Here is a 23,377-nt window from a genome sequence, read left to right as displayed (position 1 = left end):
AGCCAATCAGCGTAGCGTATTCAAGTGAGAAGCACGCAATTGCTTTAGAGTATGAACATATTGGCGGGTTATTCACTCGGGGCTAAACTGACATGGTTTATGAATATTGAAGGTACCGATGGCGAAGTTTCACGAAATTCCTCCAAACTCAGTATGAATACACATGAGTATTTGCTGCAACTTACTAGGCAGGTGCATTGTACAAATACAACAGGTATGGCAGTAAAATAACCCTCCCAAAACGGCCTTCAGGCTCACAGTTGGCACACCGCGCCATCAATGTAAAATTGCGTGTTGTTGTAGAGCTGATTGCGTTTGAGTGAGAAATGACACCTAATTTTCAACTCAAAAGGTACCGATGTAAAATTTTCACAAAACTCTAGAAATGAGGTATGTAGAGAAAGCTTTGTAATCCAGATTTTCGTAAAAACCAGGTGCATTTAAGCAAAAAGACATATTCTGGGAGGTATTGAGTTCGTAAAGTCGAGAGTCCGTGTAAATGTCCGATACCTGATTGTGCGCTCTGCGCGGTGCATTTAAAAACGCTCGTTTCCTATGGAGGATGTCACCGCACTTTTTGTAATGATGCATGCAAAAATTTCTGATTTTACAGTATATGAAGTATGGGATGTGCCCAGTTTTACCTTTAAGAGGAGTAACACTTCATACTGGCATACCAATCATGGTTCAATGAAATGATAGCCATGGTCATCAGAATAGCTTGTACGAAGTGTTGATTCTCACAACCATTACAGTAGGTTTCACGCTGAAAAATTAAAATATCCTTCAAGTTCCATTTTAATGTTTTCGCAAATTTTCTCTCCAATTTTTCTCAATATGCTGAGCACCGATGAACAATAAGTGCTATCCTTTTACCATTCATCAAACTGTTTAAGAATCAATAGGCAGTGCTGCACTACATTTTTCTGAAATATATGTAGGATTAAAAATTCTCCGTGCATGAGCTGACTGCAGAATTAACACGGTCCGTAAAGTTGGTGCTACAATGTTGACTGTACTGAGGTACCTTGCTCATTCGGAAAACCTGTTTTGGTACCTAGATGGTCTTTATGCTCCCCATATTTCTCATACCCAGCATCCTTATACAACATGACATATTCTCATACAATTACAACCTCTTATTTCTCTTGTTAGGGGTGCAAATTTTGCCCAAATAGTGGTGGTTTTTCCTCAAATCAGTGACAGGTATGAGTTACTTATATTACCAATGTGCAACAATTTTCTCATTCATGGTGGCTATTGAATATTGATGTCATTTTATCAAAATTTTGTTAAAGAGGAAATCCATCCCAAAGTAAACTAGACTCGGAATTTGTCAAGACTGACAAATTAGGTGATCCGATTTTTTTTTAAATCAATGATTCGAGTTTTCACCTGAGATTAGGGACATTGGTCGTGTGATGTTTGGATTCTCATTTTGAAAAGGGAGTCAGACCTGCCATCTTGGGTACCGAATTCCGTATACACTATCAAAGATGCAGAATGAAGTATATTTGACCTTTGACCCCACTTTGCACCCCCAAGATGGCATCTGAGCAAAAAGTGGTTATTTTGTGAAATGATTCTTGTAACATGGTCTTTGCGTGTGCAAAATATGGGAAAGATAAGACATGTATTCACAAAGATACAGGATGAAACATTTATGACCTTTGACCCTAATTTACATACCCAAGATGGTGTCTGATCAAGTAGTTGTCATTTTATGAAATAATGTACGTAACATTAACTAAACATGTGCAAAATATGGGGTTGATAGGGGCTATTTTTCTTGAGTTATTGCAAAGAAAGTTGGAAAAAGAAAGAAATATGAAAATACATCGAAGATAAGCTTTAATATCAACCACGTTTTTGGACGTGATCCCGACACCATATGAAAAACAAAGGGAACACGTACGATAGCGCAAAGTCTCAGCTACAACATATTAAAATCTGGGAGAAATTCACTGAAGGGTAAGTGAGCTAGTGCTCAATAAAGACAATCATGTCAATTTTCACATCTAGAAAAATTCCCTCCCATAGAGATAACACGTCATAACGAAGATAAAGAAAGAAGTACATATGACCTTTGACAACGATCTGTACAGACAAGATGGCATCTGAGCAAAAAGTGGTTATTTTGTGAAATGATCCTTGTAACACGGTCTTTACGTGTGCAAAATATGGGGAAGATAGAACATGTATTCACCAAGATACAGGATGAAACATTTATGACCTTTGACCCTAATTTACATACCCAAGATGGCGTCTGATGAAGTAGTTGTTATTTTATGAAATAATGTAAGTGACATGAACTAAACATGTGCAAAATATGGTGATGATAGAGTATGTTTTTCTTGAGTTATTGCAAATAAAGTTGGAAAAAGAAAGAAATATGGAAATATATCGAAGATAGGCTTTGATTTCAACCAAGTTTTTGGACGTGATGCCGATACCGTATGAAAAAATGAAGGGCACATTACGATAGCCCAAAGTCTCAGCTACAACATATTAAAATCTGGGAGAAATTCACCGAAGCATAAGTGAGCTAGTGCTCGAAAAAGATAGTCATGTCAATTTTCATTTCCAGAAAAACTGCACTGCCATTAAGATAACACGTAAACTGGTCAAATTTGACAAGATTACTTTCAATCCAATATTACAAGGTGATGCCGTCATCTAATCAAAATGTTGTTATTATATTAATGAAAGAAAATTTAATAAGCTACAACATACTGAAATCTGGGTGAAAATGGGCAAAGGATAAGTGACATACGCTCGAGTGAACTTGTAATTTGATGACGTCATTTTGAAAATTTACTCTTTTTATTTCATTAAGAAATTTGATATCTTTTAATCATTTTTCCAGCATTGCCAACCCATGAAATGACATACATGTACAACTCATCAGCTTTCAGAATATGTAAAGAAAATGGGGAGTCACCGTCCATCCTGACGAGTAAAATCGGATTTAAAATTAGCGGTTTTTTGGCATTGTTGCACTGTATATCGCCATTGACGCGCGCGCGGAATTTCAACTTTGACGGGCCCGTATGACGTCATATTGAGTCAGATTGACTTGAAACTTGGTAGACATATTCCCTGACATTTCAGGCAGGCGATAAGTGTGAAAAAACGGGAAATTTCTATTGCATATGAGCTGTGCGTGCGTATATGTGCGCGCGCGTACATGTCCGTAAAATTTTTTCAATTTTTCAAAAAATGCTCTAAATGGTCTGAAACGTGTGCAAAAAAAATTTGAGCTCGATTTGAGCATACAAATATTTCAACGCGCGCGTACGCGCACGTTTTAAGGTATAGATGAATTTTGAGAATATGAGTAGAATGCGCTTGACTTGAAATATATGTGACGTAAATTTCATTGAAAAATTCCATTCCATTAATGAGATATGATTGAGAATGTGTTTTCATATAATGACGTCATAGTGACGTCACGGTCGACTGATCACTTTGATTTTAGTTCGATTGCCGTCTTTGGGAGACGATACATATATGGTATAAGTTTGAAATTGATAGGAAGAGGACTTTCTGAGCTAATCGATGCACAACTTTTGGGGAGAAATAAGAAAAAGAAGAAGAAAGAATCCGTACAAAAACAGAAGGTGATCCGAGAGGATACTCGGATCACCTAATAAACCCAAAAAGAAATGCAAAAAGAAAAAAAAATCCCGACAGAGCGCTCCCAAAATGGCCAAAATCAGATGAGAAATAAGGAAGAATGGTGGACATTTTGCAATTTCACATTTGTTCGGAAAACATTCCTTGACTAGTCCTTACGTTGAAATTCACACGAGCAAGTTGATGATGTCATGCCCTCACAATTTTTCATTTATGGTATACGAGTAACGTTTAGACAAAATTTTATTTTAGCTAGTACAGGTAAAAGCATATTCCCATACCAAAATTGTTTATTTTGGGTGGTTATATGGCAAGTTTTTTATACTGCTGAAATATTACATTTTTTTCATTTCTGATTTTGATTTTGATTTGATGTTTTTCTGCATTCAATCAGATACAAATTGAATACAAATTTCAAAAGTGCAAAGACAAAGAATAGCAAGTGCAGTGAAATAAATCAATAACAGTACACAAATAGATACACATAAGTGATTGCATTGAGCAGTATACATACACAAAAGCATAAAATAAACTGTACAGTATTTTTCAGCAAATGACAGAGATAACTGAATGCAGGAGACCACCATCATAAGCGATTAAGCTTGAAATGGATGGGGGCCTCATCCATTCTGCATATGAAATTAATAAGAAATTGTGAGAGCATGACATCCACTTTCTGATTTGAATATTCATAATGACTGTTCAAGAAGTGTTTTCCAAAAAATGTTGAAATCTCAGAATGTCATAACTTCCATATTTTTTTTCCACTTTTGATCATTTTTTGTATTGTTTTTACAGGGGTTTTGTTTTCTCTTTCTTATGAAATTGTTAAAATTATGGAGTGGATTTCTTCTTAAAGGTAATTTGACTGTAGTGCAGACAAAACATTCAAACTGGCTGTGCATGTGAGAAGTGCTGCACATTTGAAAAGTGTTCACCAGTCAAGAATGTATTGTGTTAACCCGTTGAGGACGGTTTGATTTTGCTACAACACGCATTTCCCATAGACACTTGCCCGAGTATACTCGGGACTCGTCCTCAACGGGTTAAAATCCAATATGATGTTTGACAGCCAAAGACTGAGCATTCAGATGAAAATCTTGCTCCATACTAGGGTTCAGATCATGATCACAATTGTGCTATTTCCCACAATTTTCAGTGCTACACTGCAAAATAATGGCGATAGTGTGTGTATGTGTGCATGATTGTTACCTACATTGTAGCCTTCACATCATAATATTATGTGCCTTTTTCTAACATTCAATTCTTTGTTACTCTTTTTCTGGTTGTCATGCAGATGCTGTCCAGCATCACTAGTGAACTTGATTTTATGTTGAAAGACCTGAAGAAAAATGAGACGTTCACTCAGTCCTCTCCCAAGTCACCCCTTATCGCCTCAACTTCCAATATATCCTTTGAGAGCAAGGACAGGTAAACTGATATTTTCTTTGTATCTTGCTACTTTGTTGTGCTCACTTTCAGAAGTTCAAAGGGTGACAACGGTATGCCTATAGAAACATGAATTATATACTTTAAGAGGTGGGCAAAATGGAATTTGAAATATATTCTCTCATATCTTTTGATAAACTACATGCATAGTTTTCCTCTTTTACTTGCACAATTTATCTGAAGATACCATTATGTTGCATTCAGACCTACTGGTACTTCAGTAGAATATTATAGTTTTCTGTTTTTTCAGTATGATCCGCAAGAGGACTCCTTTTTTTTTTTTCTTTTATTAGAGTATTTGTGTATGCCCAGAGTCTTTAAAGTTGCAGACCTTATTGATAAAGTTTTGCTGAATCGCATTGTCGTAGTGGCTCACATTTTCTTAATGCTTAGCAAATATGAAGCATTGAATGATATGCACTTTGAAGTCAATTTGTATTCTGGCAACTTTACTGCTTCACTGCATTTATGCTGTAAGATCAGAGGCAATGCCACAATAGCAAATTAACAGAACTTTGTTCATGCATATAACAGAATTTACTATCATACAAATGTTATTCGATTATACTTTCACTATGATTGAAAGTGTTAGTGTTCTTTAGAAAAAAAGCCTAAAGATAGCAAAATTGTTTGTCACAAAAATCCTCTGTTTGTTTGTTTGTTTGTTATTTGTTTTTGGGGTGAAGGTTTCTTAGATGATTTTACGTATTATGTTGTCAGCTGAAAGGCCAACCATGAAGAAATTTTTCCTTTAAAGTTTTGACAGACAGTTACAATTAAGTGCCAGGCATGTCTTGTATGCTCTCATAAAGACCTTTGAACTTAGTGTAGGTACTTCATGTGGCAAACAATTGAGTAAATGTGATATACATGGGATAGAACAGTTGTGCATGAATTAGTAGTCCATACGATGTTCTTCTCATTAATCTATGCAGGAATGTACTGTGGAACAGCAAACAAGGAGCCAACCAGATGGGTACTGAGAGTGAAGAGGTATGCGTATTGTAAATGTCAGGTTCATAAAATTGTCAGACGTATGGTATTGGGCTGTTATAAACAAGATAGGGTATTTGTTTTACACCCAGTAATCCTGACTCATCAATGCTAAACTGGTTGTTTCATTTTGGGAATGTTTGTAGCACATCTGCTGAAGGTAAGTTTGTTGCTGAATCATTGTAAACCATGTTCACCAGTTGACACATCTTGTTGCATGTTTGTTTGCTGATTGGCTTAGATGTCCAGACATAAGCTTTTGATTTATAGGAATAATGTCATTTTCATGTCTCAGGACAGCAAGACGCTTGCAAAATTATTCCACAGCAGGTGTGCCTAGCTTACGTAATGGGTAAGTTTAAGGGGGATTTACCTATGCCAATTTAATTACAAAGCTCAGCAGTTTGTGGCTTAGCATACAACATACGTAGGGACTAAGCATACGTAGGGACTAAGACCCCGTTTACCGTGCGGGGCCGGGCTCGGCCGCGGCTTGGCCGCGGCCGAATCCGGCCTCAATTGCACGGCCGAGCCTCGCAATTTTGTCCGTTTACACTGCTGGGCTCGGCCGCGCTTTTGATTCAAACCTTTCAATATTTTGTCGTAGTGGCGCTCTGCTTGTAAACAAACGCAATTTGGTATTGTCTGGTTTTCAGACCCTTTGCCAAATGAATTCCGTGGCGACGAAGTCGCTGTTCGGGCAAAGGCCTTTGCCGAAGGAAAAAATCCTTTGCAGGACAAAACCACCTTAAACTGTACTAGCTTTCGACGTTGAGGGGGTTAATATCCTGAATAGCGAAAGATACAGGCAGAGGGTTTGGAAGCCAGACTAAAATTGGCCGCGCAATTGGCCGCGCATTTGGCCCAGTTTGCGTTTACATCAAGAAGAGGCCGAGACCACCTCCAGAGCGAGGCCAAATGCGAGGCCAATTTTGGCCTCGCATTTGGCCTTTTGCGCGTTTACACTGAAGCAGGGCTGGGCTCGGCCGCGGCTCGGCCGCGGCCGAGCCTCGCACTGTAAACGGGGTCTACGGGCATGAATAAAGCACTTCCCTTTTACAATTTGTACACATTTCCTTTGACTAATGATGGTATTTTATTTTATATACCCCAGCAAAATTATTCCACAGCAGGTGTGCCTAGCTTACGTAATGGGTAAGTTTAAGGGGGATTTACCTATAATGCCAATTTAATTACAAAGCAGTTTGTGGCTTAGCATACAACATACGTAGGGACTAAGGGCATGAATAAAGCACTTCTATTTTACATTTTGTACACATTTCCTTTGACTAATGATGGTATTTTATTTTATATACCCCAGAACAAATTTCGAGTCTAGTCTTTAAATACATTGTAAATGTTGAGCTGTGATTTTTAAAGTACAATTCCACATCATATTCAACTTGCCTGTGATACATGGGGTACAATTAGATGAGCTCTGTTGTAATGAATGGTTTTATGTGAAAATGTACCTAGAATGAAGAAGTTACAGAATTTTGAAATTTCCTTTGCTTTTAATGAATGTGTGATAGTAGATGCTATTTCACATTTGAATTGGCATAGGTGGTGATACATATTCACCTCATAAGATCACCAATTGAACTTTACACATTTTGAGTAAACTTCTTTATTTGATAGGAAATCAGGAAAATGCATCCTTTACATCAAATTGTGGCCTTTGTGATAATGTAGCAACAATTATGTAAGAGTAATCTTTTAAACAAGATTTTGATGACATATATACAAGTGTATTTCTTTTTTTGACATGGGTAATAGTGTGCAGTTCATGACTAAAATTCCACAACTCTTATTTTAAGTCCATTTGTAATGACACTTCTTCTATTGTTTGACTGATTTTGCTCTATTTAAATAAGTAATTTTACAAGACATTATTTTGACTGATAATCAGTCTCTTCTCAAGTAGGATAAGGGTTAAATTATGAAATGTTTATAAACTTGATATACAATTTATCCTTTGGTCAGGTGACACTATGAATGATCTACTGTACACAGAACTCCATAAATGTTACAGAGTGTCATAAGTTGTGGTTTCAGTTGATATCTGTTGAGATGTTATAGGTCTACTTATAGCCAGTGTTGTGCTGCAGTGGAAAGACTTTGAATTATATCCCAGAAGTGCTGTAGACATTGTTTGTCACATCAGTTCACTGAGATGCAGTACTCAGTGCAGGTCATATTTTGTATTGCCCATTCAACTGTATGCATTAAAAGATACATGTTAGCAAACTTGGTTTTCTTTTCTTTTCTTTCCTTTTTTTTGTTTTTTTGTTTTTTTTTGAGGAAAGGAGATATGTGAACAGCTGTACCACCAGTTATTTTCTATTTACAGATGGGTAAATGTCTGTCCTAGTGGCATATTTGTTTGTGGCAGATTGCCCAGAATGTGAGAGCTAAGTACAGGTGTAAGCTCTGCTGTCATTATGTAACACACCTAATATTTTTATGCCTCCGCCACGAAGTGGTGCTGGAGGCATTATGTTTTCGGGTTGTCCGTCCGTCCGTACGTCTGTACGTGCTAACGAGAGTATGCTTGTGTGGCTAGGAGAACAATAGTGCACAATAGATGGCCTTTATTCCGTCAGGCTTGTGTGGCTAAAATTTTTGCTTGTGTGTCTATTTTAACAAAAGGGAGAACAAAGGGGTAGACACACAAGCATATCACCGTGAGGTCGTCCGTCCGTACGTCCGTACGTATGTACGTCCGTACGTACGTCCGTCTGCTTTCGTTTACGCGATAACTTGAGTAATGTTTACTGGAATTTTACCAAACTTGGTCCAAGTATGAAGTATGATGGGGCAATGATTTGATTAGATTTTGGGTGAAATCGGCTAAAGGTCAAAGGTCAAAGGTCAAGGTCAAATCATGAAATTGTATCCGTTTACGCGATAACTCAAGACTGGATGGAGAAAATTTCACCAAACTTTGTTGGAGGATGATGTATGATGGGACAATTACTTGATTAGTTTTTCAGTGAAATCGGACAGAGGTCAAAGGTCAAAGATCAAGGTCAAATCCTAAAATTTATCTGTTTACGTGATAACTCAAAACTGGATGAAGCAGCTTTCACCAAACTCCGTCCAAGGATGATGTATGATGGGACAATTAGTTGAGTAGATTTTAGTGACATTGGCAAGAGGTCAAAGGTCAAAAGGTCAAGGTCAAATGCTAAAAATGTTGCTATTTCCCCCATATCTATGCAATGCCAGTAGTTATTTTCTTGAAACTTAGTGTAGACATGTACTACTGCGTAAAGATTCTCCAGAGAGAGTTTCATGTCATAAGGTCAAAAGTCAAAAAAGGTCAAAGGTCAGGTGAAAATGTTGCAATATTACTTTTCTTGCAAATGGTTCAATGTATCTTCATGGAACTTGGTACATATGCATGTACTGACTGGCAGGGATTATCTAGGGAATTCAGGGGTCATGGGTCAATAGTCAGGGGTCAAAGGTCAAGATCAACTCCTAAAAATGTTACTATTTCCCTCATATACTAGTATATGCAATGATTCCATTATTAGTTTTAAAATTTAATATATGTACATGTATTGGAGATTCTCTTGGAAATTTCTAGCCAGAAGGTGAAAGGTCAAAGGTTAAGGGTCAAAGGTCGGGTTTGAATGAAAAAAAAATATATATGTACTGTAATTACACTCTTTCTTCATACCTTGAAAATTATACTCAATGCATAAACTTATAATAAGGTCGGTCAGAAGTCAAGTAAAAATTTTCAATTCCCCAAATATGTGTACCTGCACTCCTTAATAGACAATTATAGCAAACCCAGTTCATGGAAAGTGAGCATTCAAGATATTTCTGACAAACCTGTCCGATATTTTGCCAGTTATGTGAAACTGTCATCACACATTGTGAAGACATTGTACTATATACCTATTGGGAGAATCATGCATTATGGCGGAGGCATCAGTCGCCATAGCGACATTTCTAGTTCCAAAATGAACCATTGTGCGATAATAATTGGGGGGGGGGATAACAATCACCAATTAGGATAAATGCTGCTTGGGGCAGTGTAATGATTATGCTGTAACAGAGACTATAGGGTTTCAGTCAACCATATTTTCTGACCCCCCCCCCAAAAAAAAAAAAAAACAAAAAAACAACTAAAACAACAACAACAACAAACAAACAAACAAACAGAACAAAAATGAACAAAACAAGAACAAACAAAACAAAAACAAAAACAAAAACAAAATAAAGCAAAACAATGACAATTAAATAAAATTACTGAAAGATAAGGATGAAGATGGGGAAATATCATACTGTGAAAATCATTGATGAACCAAGAATTACAACAGATGAAAGAAGTGATTTGTTTGTTTGTTTGATTGTTTTTTGTGGGTTTTTTCGGGGGGGGGGGGGGGTTGGGCAGGATTATTTTGATGACGTTGTCACCATCTGACAGTAGATTCAATGTTTGCATCATAAGAATTAATGTTAGTATTTCAGATGCTCAAGTAGATGTCATATTGAAAGAAATTACCTAATTTTAACTTCAATGCATCTGCTAACCATGAAACAGAATTTTTTTACTGCCCTCTTAAATGTGAAATTTATAATCAAAGCTAATCAATTCAGCTTTTCAATAGAGTCTCTTAGAAATAAGTTTGAAAGCATATACATTTTCTATGAACACTGCAGAAACAAAATATTATACCAGGTTTATGGACCACTGCTTAGAACTTTGGATATTATGTCTCAAGTTGAATGAATTTGAGATGAGACGTACATTTGTACCAGTACAAAATGATTAACAACTAGATGGCGACTCATTGAGCAGAACTTAACATAATCATAGTCAGTACACTGTTTCTGTAATGTATTACAATTTCTGGATGTTTCTCTGTCTGCAGCCTAGTAATAAAGCATTTCATTCCCCTGCTCCTTCCCATTAAGATATGTAGGCTGGAATTTGCTTAGTTGTTGCTAGGTAGGGCAAGGAGGTTCAAGAGAGTGGAGTCACAACTGTCGTATTTCCTTTGAAGTCACTTTTGATGCCGCCACTCGAAAATATTTGAAGCATGTGGCAAACTGGATCTGCTGCGCAGATAGGAAGACAATTGACTCATGTCTCATTGCATAATCATCAGCCACTTTCTAACGAAAATATGTCTTTGTGATGGTAATTACTTTTCGCCATTCCTACTTATAAAAGATAGGTGGTATATAATGGTAAAGACACGGGGATGCGCGAATAGAAATTGCGCAAAAAATAATGAAATGAAAATGAAAATTACTCGACTGGCCGTGCCCGGCCACTAATCTGATATGAATTGATATAGAATTATACTCGAAGATTATTCCATATCAGTTTTATTTGGAGGAATTAAGTGGAAAAGTGATAAAACCGGCTTTCCGGGAGGGTACAGTTTTAAACACTTTCACATGATACAGCTCTGATTTACACTTTTGCACATATTTCTTGAAGGGATTGGCCTTTGTTTAAAGAGTATTATCATTAGTGAGATTTTGTTTCATTTAATAGATAAACAAGCAAAATACAGCCAACATAAAGTTAACGTTCAAAATGAATCTTCAGATTGCTCAGCAAGACAGCGGCATCAAACCCCGTCACCAAAGGCACAGATGCACCTGTGGAATTCTTTTGTACATCAATAGAAAAGTCACAACTGTTTGAATAATTACAGCCCGTTGGAACTCCATCTCTTAAACCTCCTTGGGTAGGGCAAGCCTCTGGCAAGCTTTGTGGTTGTACGGGGCAACTTATGTGAACAAAACATGAATAAAATCTGAATACATTACAGAAAATGTCTATTCAAGCACATCAGAGCTGGTCAGACGAATCAGATAGCAATAGGCAAAAGCACATGTGTATCAACAAAATTTTATGATTTCTACACTCCTCCCATTCAGGCAGAGCATGTTATGAAGAAAACCCTGCTTGAAAATCAAAGTTGTAGCAACTTATCATATGAACTTGTACTTCTGTTTATGTCTGTGTCATGCCCACATTCTTATGACATATAACTTTACCACCAACTGCAAACTATAGGGCCTGAATTCACAAAGGTGTTACAATCTTTGTCCAGGGTTTAGACCATTGACAAACGTATGGGGCGCCAAGTGTCGCATGGCCTATTTTGTTAAGAAATCAGTCATTTCGTCGACAAAGTGTTCATTTCGGTTTTGTCGACAAAATGACTGATTTCGTCACGAAATAGGCCATGCAACACTTGCCGCCCCATACAAAACTACGGTCTTTGTCCATGGTTTAAACCATGGTTTAATCCATGGACAAAGATTGTACCACCTTCGTGAATTCAGGCCTTTGTTACTGCTGCAGATTATTTTCATCACACTGCAGTATTATAGGAAGTATGTTCATTTCTAAACTAGTGTTGAACCCAAGATAACTTCAGTGCAGTCATTATAGAGGCATTTCACAACTTGTGACCTGTTCCTGAACTGAACTCCCAAACACACACAGTGAAACACAGTGTGCCACCCATTATTTCCTGCTTGGAATTGAGCAGGTTCGAGTGAGTTCTTTTCCAGATGTGGAAAACAGAAATAAGACTAAAGAGCAGAAGGAAAGTATTTTTCCCCATGAAATTATAGGTAAATGGATCTGACATCATAACTATCTAGTAAGACTACTACATTTTTAGTTTTTCTTTATATTCAGTCTAATTGTGCATACTAATATAGAGGATTATCCATTAATTGCAGAATTTTATTGAATGCCGAGCATGGTAACAATGTTTATTTGTTTGTTGTTTGTTTGTGCTTTCAGATTCCCAAATTGCAGCTGCCTCCCAAAACTTCCAAGCAGCACCCTGCACACCCAAGCTCATTAGAGGCTACATCCCGGCCTATCCAGCCAGTAGTTCAGGGGGGATGGGAAGCCCCCAAGGGCACTCCTGCCCCGCCAGCTCCAACCTTGAGCAGCCTAATGGCAGAGTTTGGCCCTCCGTTTGAGAGTGATGTGCTGACCATGAAGACCAGGCTGGTGCACACAAAGGGACTCTGGTTCCTGCCATCAACGCAGAGGGCAGCAGCTGCACACTACCTCCAGGGCCAGCCCATTGGGGTGAGTTCAGTGGCTGTCACTTGAATCCTTCTTAACTGTCATGGGTGTCTAGCTTAGGCCAAAAAAAAAAAATTGTTGCATTGGCGTAACATGAGATTTTCAAATAGGGTCGGTCGGGCGGATTTTTTTTTTTTTTTTTTTTTTTTTTTTTTGCTACCTGCATTTTACGTGTAAAACTCGTGCTCAGCTCAGTAAACAGTTACAACTGCTGCACCGAATGTGCTGTGTTCATCTATTCTACAAATCATTTATGAGGCCGATATTACTGGAATTATACCCCGTCACAGAATTTAAAGATGTTGAAATCCCTATCCTGAATGTTTTCACTTCATATTTTACTATTTTGACTTAGATAAGATAGATGCAAATTGACCCATATGTACGATCTTTTCATCGCACACGGCGATCTCTATTACAGTCCCACATATACAGATTCGTGTAAGTTCTCCACACAAGAAACCTATGGCAAAACTGTGCACAATACATCGCAGTCTGAATGCTACGTATACACTGAATAAATCTTGTTAGAGTACATGTCCGTGTTGGAAACAGATGACGTACTGATCAAGGAAGGCTTACTGTATGCGAGGCGCTAGATCTCTCCCTCGTACATCCGATGTCCCCAGAGCCGTTTCCACTTCCGGGTTTGTGCGATCGCGAATCAACAAGATATTTGATATCGATAGCAAAAAAAAAAATTATAAAAAAACATGGGGTCGGTGGAATTTTTAGGGTCGGGCGGGTTACGCCAATGCAACAATTTTTTTTTTTTTTTGGCCTTACTGATAAACTAGGACCAACGCATTCCAACATTACTGGAATGGCCTTCTTTTGGGGCTGTGTCATTGTTATGCCTCACCACAGGCCCGGCGCTACGGTGCAATTAACTCACTGATAAGAAACCAAAGCTTATGAATTCGTAACTGTCATCGAAGCACTGCGGAGCGAAGGACAAAAAATCTCTGAAGTTCACCTCCTCCTATCTCCCTTATTTTACCACCAAATCCCTTGAAACTTCACATATATATCTAATATCGATATATCATCCTTCATATGATATTTGGGCGAAAATGCTGATATATCTTTTGAAATAAGTGTATTTTTCTGTTTGAGTTGACTGTGAGGAAAACGGATTGAAATGCCACAAATTTCATCCCTTCTCCAAAACACAATCTTAATTTTGCTCCCAGGCTCAAAATTATGTAGCCATGTCTAGAGTATTTAAATAGTGTATGTCGGCGACCACTGCATTAGCATAGACTTTGCACCACAACGTGCATCTATTATGGACGTGAATATTGGTCTGCACAGCAATGCTAACACCAGCATCAAGCTTGAAATGGCAGAGATAATCCCTCGGGCTAGTGTTAGCCAATGGAAAAATTAAAACAAGCACATAAATAGCCAGCACAAATGGCCGACCTCAATTCAGCAGACAACATTCAACACCAGGCCCAACACCAACTATCAGAAATATGTCACAATTTTTATGCAAACCTCCCAACACTGACTGATTTCAAGTTTGGTTTTATTGCCGGTGCTGGTTTCAAGATAGTACTAGCACTAGCACTGTCACTGGAACTTGAAATTATCCAATATTGTTGCAGCATTTCCAGGGCACATTAATTATAGCACTGCAATTGGACAAGGCATTATACTTTGTGTAGTATTCAGATGAATCAATTTTCTGGTCTCGGTCTGTCAGGGCAGTCACCCCAAACAGTTGTCCCAATGAAGCAGTGGTCTTCTTGTAGTTTATTGTCGAGCCCACCGGAAGTGCGGGGAGACTAACTGATCGCCTGCAGCGTCTGTCCGTCCGTCGTCCATCCGTAATGCTTCAAAAACTTGAAGAACTCTCTACTGAGGACTTTAATTTCAATCAAACATGGGGGGAAGAGTGGTTATACAAAGTTACACATTTTACCAAACATGAAGGTCACCTCACGATCAGAGGTCACAGGCAGGGGTAAATGAACTTTAGGGCCCAATGCTAAGTTTTTACTGCGCATTTCGATTATGGCTCATAACTTTTGATGTATATGTCCGTTTGTTACCAAACTTGGATGGTAGATGTCCCTTGGAGAGTTGATGGTCACCACAAGGTCAAAGGTCACAGACAGGGGTCAACAAACTTTTAGGGCCCAATGTTCAGTTTTTACGGAGCGTTTCGATTAAGGCTCATAACTTTTGATCCCTATGTCCATTTGTGAGCAAACTTGGCTGGTAAATGTCCCTTGGGGAGTTAAAGGTCACCACAAGGTCAAAGGTCATAGGCGGGGTCAATGAACTTCCGGGATTTAGCAAAACATTAACTTCTTCTACGCGAATGGGCAAGACACATTTTGGCACTTGCCTTGTTTGAAAGAGTCCTTAACCCATGCTCATACCAGATCTCATTAGTGTGTCCAGTTCCTGTGTGTGAAGTCTAGAATGTAATTTTTGAACTTCAGATTGAGTCAGCAGAGAGACAAGGTAATACAGAAAACCAATATCCTTATATGACTCTGCTGAATGTCTTGTTTGCAAAGGTTGAACTATTGCATACCTTTGAGTAGGATTGCAATTGAACTGACTCACACAGGAATAGAAAGTATTCAAATTGTGCGGAGTTTCAGGGGGGATAGTTGTAAACTTGCACGGCAGGTTCTTTAAAGTAGATGATGCACATAACAATCTATTGTATGTTTCATAGCATTGTTGAAAGTAAAAATGGAGCTACTGTTTTATTGAGTACATATTGAAGTGGTTCAAGGATTGTTTTAGTGCAATTTATAGTGCAGCTTGATATAGAACTTGATGGATACTGTACACAAGGCACATTGTGCAGTGTTGTTGTTGTTTTTGTGAATTTTGCGAGTTGACTGATAGACATGCAAATAATAACTGGCAAAACATTATCACCCACAACACTAATGCCCTATGTATTGTCTCCAAAATGGGAAATCACTATATTTTCTTCTAAAAAGGGAGAAATCTCATTCCTCTTATCACTGTGGTTCTTGATTGAGAAGTCAACTGCTCACTGAATTATCTAACAAGTCCCTATTCATGAAGTGTTTCACTTAAAGGGGATGGCTAGTAACCGATCAGTGGGAATCAGTGGGAATGCTGAGGGATGATCGTTCCAATCCTTGTGGGATTCATTTAAGAGTACATTATATATCTACTCTTGTGTGAAAATTATTTGCTTCAGAACGGTCTCATATTCAAGTAATGTGCAGATTAATGACCCGTCACTGACCAGGCACGCTAACCTGGAAACATTAAACTGCACATTACTTGAATATGAGACCATTCTGAAGCAAATAATTTTCACACAACAATAGATATATAATGTACTCTTAAATGAATCCCACAAGGATTGGAACAATCATCCTCCAGAATTCCCACTGATCAGTTACTAGCCATCCCCTTTAATTTATTTGTATAAAAATTTGTTTATTCATTTGTAGTTGAATTTGTACTAGGTAATCTGTTGAACTATCCCAATATGCCTTTTCACCTGTTTGTGCAAATTATCATTTCATAATAGTGTGTATTATTGTTGATAAGGAAAACACTAGTATGAAATGAAATGTTGTAGTCTCAAATAATGTGATTTATAGAGTAGATTATTATAGCCAAATGATTCTGACTTCTGCAGTTTTATAATTTTTGTAGCTCACATACAGAAGTATATGACAAGGACTGCTGGACATTGCATTTGCCTTTCATCTGTTGTCCACTGTATGCTATGCATCTTGCATTATGCTTTGCCTATCAACTTTTACACATTTTGTCTGCTGTTTGAAAATCCATGGTCTGATTTCATCTTGAATTTGCAGGAATGTTTCATTGGAGCTTGTTTCATTTGATACAAGGTTAACAAATAAGTTTTTGATGGTACATGAATGTAGTGGCAGTTGTGGAATATGAGGGGTTCACTTGAAGACTTTGACTTTGAAGTAGGGCTCCTGAGCATCAGACCATGATGAATTTCAAGCATGATCTAGTGTCTATTAGATACATTTTTTTTTAATGTAGTCTATTTTGTAGGTACTAGAACTACTATGACTGTTTAAAGGTCTCACGGGGTATCCCACAGCTTCTGGTTCTGTTCGCGTGCGGGAATCGTGTATTTCGGTACCATACCTGCACTAGTTTGTTTACATCAACGCCATACACCGATTCTATGCTAGTATCAAGCTGTATATTGTAATAATACAACATGTAATTACTCTCCGATTGAGTTGATAATAGTAATGGCTGCAGCTGTGTCTACCAAGGGAAACAATTGGCGAGACGAAGAATTATGATTGTCCCTTGATCTGTGGACAGAGCCTGAATGTCACAGCTTATTGGAAGGTATTCACCGAAATAAAAACATATTAGTTAAGGCCTACAATAAACTGATTGATCAGTTGGTAGAAGGATTTAAGGAGGTCAGACCACAGAACCTGAAGAGTTCTGTGGGTCAGACTCGAATTGCAGAGACAAGGTCAAACTGCGCAGTGCGCTGCGCAATGACAAAGGATGAGCTGAGCCAGAATCAGCGTTGCGCAAGCCCGCATGAACGCTCTTCCGCGGAGACCGTGATTTGAAACAACGTTTTGAATCATGATTCATGTTTGTGATTCTGGCTACGAAATTCCCATGAACGCGCCCTTAATCTCCGCCTTCACTACACTCTCTCACGCTTGAGGTTTGTCATTAAGGAAGGATGCATGTAACATTAGACGCCCTAGCATGTACCTATCCAGCCAGTCATGGCCGTGGTTTTCCCCAGAGGTGCAAAATGAGCACATTTTGCTTGGCAAAGTCAGTTATTATCAAGATCAGTTGGCGATATTTTCCTGTGTCGTTAAATTCACAACCCAACAATAATTTGCGAAATTCATGAAATTCAAACCCTCAGAGGAATAACAGCTTTTACAATATGTGACAGTATGTTTTGTTGCATACAAGTTTCAAAGGACATAGATTTCTTGCTTTGATGAATAATGATAGTAATCAGTATGTAGTTTGTGTTTTAATGCAAACAGCTAATCTTGTGTGTTGTATATTCAATGTTACTTTTTGTCCCCGCCGAACGAGTTCGAGCAGGGGACTATGAAACGGGCTCCGTACGTGTGTGTGTCCGTCTGTCCGTCCGTCTGTGCGTCCGTGTGTGATCAAAATGTTCAAAATGCTACTCCTTCGCCATTTCTAACCCAATTTTGATTCTGTTTGTTTTATATGATAGCACTACATGGGAGCTTTGAAACTTCTATACAGAATTTCAGTTGTGACCTTTGACCTTGACCTTTGACCTATATTGTACATTTTGCTTCAAAATGCTACTCCTTCGCCATTTCTAACCCGATTTTGATTCCGTTTGCTTTATATGATGGCACTAGTTGAGGGCTTCAAAACTTATACACAGAAGTTTGACCTTTGACTTCTTTGACCTTTGACCTTGATTTTGACCTATATTGTACATTGCCTACAAAATGCTACTCCTTCGCCATTTCTAATCCGATTTTGATTCCGTTTGCTTTATGTGATGGCACTAGGTGAGGGCTTCAAAACTTCTACACAGAATTTTGACCTTTGACTTCTTTGACCTTTGACCTTGATTTTTGACCTATATTGTACATTTTGCTACAAAATGCTACTCCTTCGCCATTTGTAACCCGATTTCAATTCCGTTTGCTTTAAGTGATGGCACTAGGTGAGGACTTCAAAACTTCTACACAGAATTTTGACCTTTGACTTCTTTGACCTCTGACCTTGATTTTTGACCTGTATTGTACATTTTGCTACCAAATGCTACTCCTTCGCCATTTCTCACCCAATTTTGATTCCGTTTGCTTTATGTGATGGCACTAGGTGAGGGCTTCAAAACTTCTACATAGAATTTTGACCTTTGACTTCTTTGACCTTTGACCATGATCTTTTTACCTATATTGTACATTTTGCTACTAAATGCTACTTCCGGCGGGGACATATATTACGCACCGCGTAATTTCTACTTTTCCTTGTTATTGTTATTTTGAATATAATTTGTAGATATGTTTTTGTGGTGATGTATGTGTGTAAAATCGATAAGAGTTATTGTAAAGCAGGTAGGGAACATTGATTTCTTATATGGGCCATAGAAGCTCTATTTTTACCTCCGCTAAGGGAGGAGGATATGTTTTCGTTACCGTTGGTTGGTTGGTTCGTTCGTTTGTATGTTCGTCCGTGTGCAAAATAACTCAAAAAGTAGTTAACGGATTGGGATGAAACTTGCAGGAAAGGTTGAAAATGACACAAGTAACAAACGATTAACTTTTGGTAGTGATCCGAGAATTTTGGGGGAATTTATGAAGGATTTTTGATATTTTGGCAGGTAGGGTCAATGAACTTGGGAGTTCAGGCTGCGCGTATTTGATGTTTGCATGCGCGTACTAAAGTGCGTGCTCTAGTTTCTGCTGGGGAGAGACGCGCCACGTATCTGAGGGTTCATGACGTAACAAAGGCTTTTATATTGTGAAATCGGGCGATTTTTCAGTGGGTGAAAATCACAAATCTCTATGGAAGAGCAAGATCATCAGTGGAAAGTAACTGCTTGGCGGAGGTCTGCGCTCTCGGAGTGCTTTTCTAGTCATTATTATTGTTATTAAATTGTTATCATTATTGATAATATTATTATTGTAGTGCGCAACTTCATTCTTTTTTCAATTGAAGCAATAAGTCATTTACATGAAATATCAAAAAGAAAAATGTAAAGATACCCAAAAGATAAAGATTTGTGAATGAAACAAGACTGCCTGCATACATACACAATATCAAAGTGGCCTTCCCAGCAACAACATTTTATGGCATGTGTTTGCTGCCCTCACTGCTCACATTTGTATATTCTCTTGTGTAACTGTATACTATCTCATAGAATGTCCAGTGAACGTTATTACAATGATAAAAAAGAATGAAACACCACATTTGGTTAGCAGACCAGCTCTTTTAAACGCTTGCAACACTAATTGTTTCTTTATTTCTCAAATGTTTTGGCCATTCACAAAAAAATTTGGCACATATGAATAAATTAATGTAAAGTTTTGCAAGACACATTACTGGTAAGTGCATTGCCATAATAACAGTGCATTATGGCCCCTAAATCAGGAAAAGCCGTGCAAAATTGAATTCTTCTCTACTCTTTTATGTGATTGAGAAGAAAATTGGCACATATACAAGTGTAGTAACTGATATACAGTTGCACAGGACATTTTTTTTTATGAGTAGGCCCTACTGAAAGTGTATTGCTGTGGTAGCAGTGCCTTATGGCCCCCACATCAGGAAAAGCCTTGTAGATTTAGATTTTCCTGTAAGTTTTTTATGTGATTGAGACAAAATTTGGCACACATGGTGACTGTGATATAGAGTTGAATAAGACACATTTTCATTAAGAGTATCAAAAGTGCCGTGCCATGGTTACAGTGCATTGTGGCACTGTTACCCTGAGGAAGATCCGTGCAAGGGTCGAAAATTTGGTCTACAAATAAATGAAGTTGGATTCCAATGCATTATGTCAACTTGTTTGTCTTCATCGTCTTTATATATATATATATATAATTTTATGGGAATTTATGTTCAAGAAACAAATCAGAGTGGAAGCAGTAAAACAAAGTTAAGAAACTATGACAATTTTATAATATCATATGCCATGAAGCTAGAAAACAAACAATCCAAACATGCTCAAGCCACTCAAAAGCCAGAATATCAAGAAATGAGGCATGCTCTAGGGCTGACAGTATACAACTCCTTATTTTCATAACTTGAAATGATGTGGCACTGCACTTTCATTTGATAGCTAAATGACACTGATATTACTAGTTCTAGACAGAAGATTTTGCTGGAGGTGAGTCTGAAATACATGCTAGGCACTGCTATTTCAGTTTCTTTCATTGCAGAAGCAGTCGGTGCTCTCATACAAATCAGGAAAAAAGATAGGAACTTTGTTGTCATTTTACGTTTTAAACACAGAAGGAGATGAGACATAATTATACTCACAGTAAGTCATAAAACAGTGATGGCTGTGCTGAACAACCCAAAGAACAGCATTTTCTAATCAAAATTTTCTTGCTTTTGTCTCATCTTTCACATTGAACCCATTCAAACTGTTGAAAGAATTTGTTGGTAAACATGCGTTTTCATACTAATCAAGTTATTTTCACATGCCTCAAAGCAAACTTGAATTATGTTCTTTCTGAACATGTTTCTCAAATCATAATTGACCAGTCATGGTGTTGAGGTGTTTTCCCAATCAAGCTTTGCTTGATTCTGGTTGTACATTGATTGTCATCTGAATTGTTAAAGTTTGAGGAGGTGAGCTTAAATGGACAATCCCAGTTTCATCCAGCAAACCAACCATGTGTTCATTTGACTTGCACACATTTTCCCAAACTCCTTCATTGGCGTGTTCTGATACTAGAAGCTGCATGTTTAAAATGTGAAGTTAATGATTATGCTGTATGCAGGGCTGCACACTGGCGCCGGTCCGACGGTCAAAGACCGGTAAAAGTCACTGTCGGACCGGTAACTTTTCAGGAAATCCACAAGTTACCGGTCCGACATGACCAGTAAGAAAAAAGCGTTGGTGGGGTCAGTAGAAAGAAAAAGAGCAGCCCCGATCAGGAAGAAACAGAAGGCAAGATATCGCACTGTTCAACAAGTTTTACGCAAGTTTTCGTTTATGTCTACCGGTGCAATTTGTACAGTAAACATATTAGTTTTGAGCACTAGCAGTCGACCAGTTATTCGCGCTCGCTTGCGCATTTGGCGCTGTTCACGCACTGCCATGCAATGCAATACATGCAAAGCATGTATAGAACAGTGTAACTGCTTTTCGTTTGCTTGCGATCGGCGGTCATGCCAGACAAGAAGCATTGATAGAAGCGCACGCATTTCTGAGTCATTTTGCTCATGATTTTTTTAACGCAAGATCAATCCTATCCCGGCTTCGCAGCAGCGTGGCAGTTATGCTAGAACTAATTTACTTGTGTTGATTTTTAGAAAAAGTAAAAAGACATTCGATATTCAACGATACAGTAAATGGATCTGATTGCGTTTATTTTCATTTCACACAGTCATTTCACAGATGAATATTTTCATTCGTTCAGAATGGTCTCATAATGAAGATAGGCGCAAAAAGGATCACGAAATCGGCCCTTCCGTGTACTTTTTAAGAACGCATGCACAAAATGTGAAGAGATAATACTAGGGAGAAAAAAAAATCATAAAATCATCGCAGTCCCGCTTACATATTTATACCCCCGCCAAACGAAGTTTGAAGGGGGTATATAGGAATCAGCGGACGGTCGGTCGGGCGGTCGGGTGGTCGGTCGGGCGGTCGGGCGGGCGGTCGGTCCGTTGCAAATCTTGCGTCGCGAACTACTTCCTCAGTTTTCAACCGATTCCCATAAAACTTGGCACAGATGTGTGCCTTGGGTTGTAGATGTGCAAGACGTATTTTTTGACAGTACCCAAAAGTACGTTGCCATGGTAACGGCATATTATGGGCAAAAATGGGTACAAATCTTGCGTCGCGAACTACTTCCTCAGTTTTCAACCGATTCCCATAAAACTTGGCACAGATGTGTGCCTTGGGTTGTAGATGTGCAAGACATATTTTTTGACAGTACCCAAAAGTACGTTGCCATGGTAACGGCATATTATGGGCAAAAATGGGTACAAATCTTGCGTCGCGAACTCCTCCCACAGTTTTTGATCAATTTTTATGAAATTAGGTACAGATGTTCATCTGAATATGTTAATAAGCAGGACACATATTTCCGCAGTGGCAAAAAGTGCGTTGCCATGGTAACGGCATGTTATTGGTAAAATATAGGGCAAAATGCTTCATGGCAAAACTGCTTCATCAGTGTTCTTCCAATTCTCATGGAATTCATATTGAATGTTTGTCTTAGGATATAGGTCAGCATGACACATTTCTTGACAGTGACAAAACGTATGTTGCCATGGTAACAGCTCACATATTATGAGCCAAAATGATGGAAAATTTTGTGTTGCAAACTACTTCCTCAGTTTTTGCCCAATTTCCATGAAACTTGTACAGATGTGTGCCTTTGGTTGTAGATGTGCAAGACGCATTTTTCGACAGTACCCGAAAGTACGTTGCCATGGTAACGGCATATTAATGGCAGAAGATCAAGGAAAGATCTTGCGGATTTAACTACTTCCTCAGTTTTTTGACCA

General features: G+C 38.3%; 1 protein-coding gene across 1 annotated transcript in view; it reads left to right on the top strand.

The window, feature by feature from the left end:
- Positions 1-23,377, top strand: part of LOC140229884 (uncharacterized) — a 100,557-nt gene that overhangs the window by 35,728 nt on the left and 41,452 nt on the right. The window contains exons 3-5 of the mRNA XM_072310092.1: positions 4,934-5,067; positions 6,021-6,078; positions 12,869-13,165. Of these exons, the coding sequence (XP_072166193.1) occupies positions 4,934-5,067; positions 6,021-6,078; positions 12,869-13,165 (489 nt within the window). The remainder of the gene's footprint in view (positions 1-4,933; positions 5,068-6,020; positions 6,079-12,868; positions 13,166-23,377) is intronic.

Source organism: Diadema setosum, chromosome 1, assembly GCF_964275005.1.
Source record: "Diadema setosum chromosome 1, eeDiaSeto1, whole genome shotgun sequence".
In the NCBI taxonomy this organism is placed as follows: Eukaryota; Metazoa; Echinodermata; class Echinoidea; order Diadematoida; family Diadematidae; genus Diadema; species Diadema setosum.
Note: the sequence above shows the minus strand (reverse complement) of the source record. Positions and strands in the feature narration are given on the sequence as shown.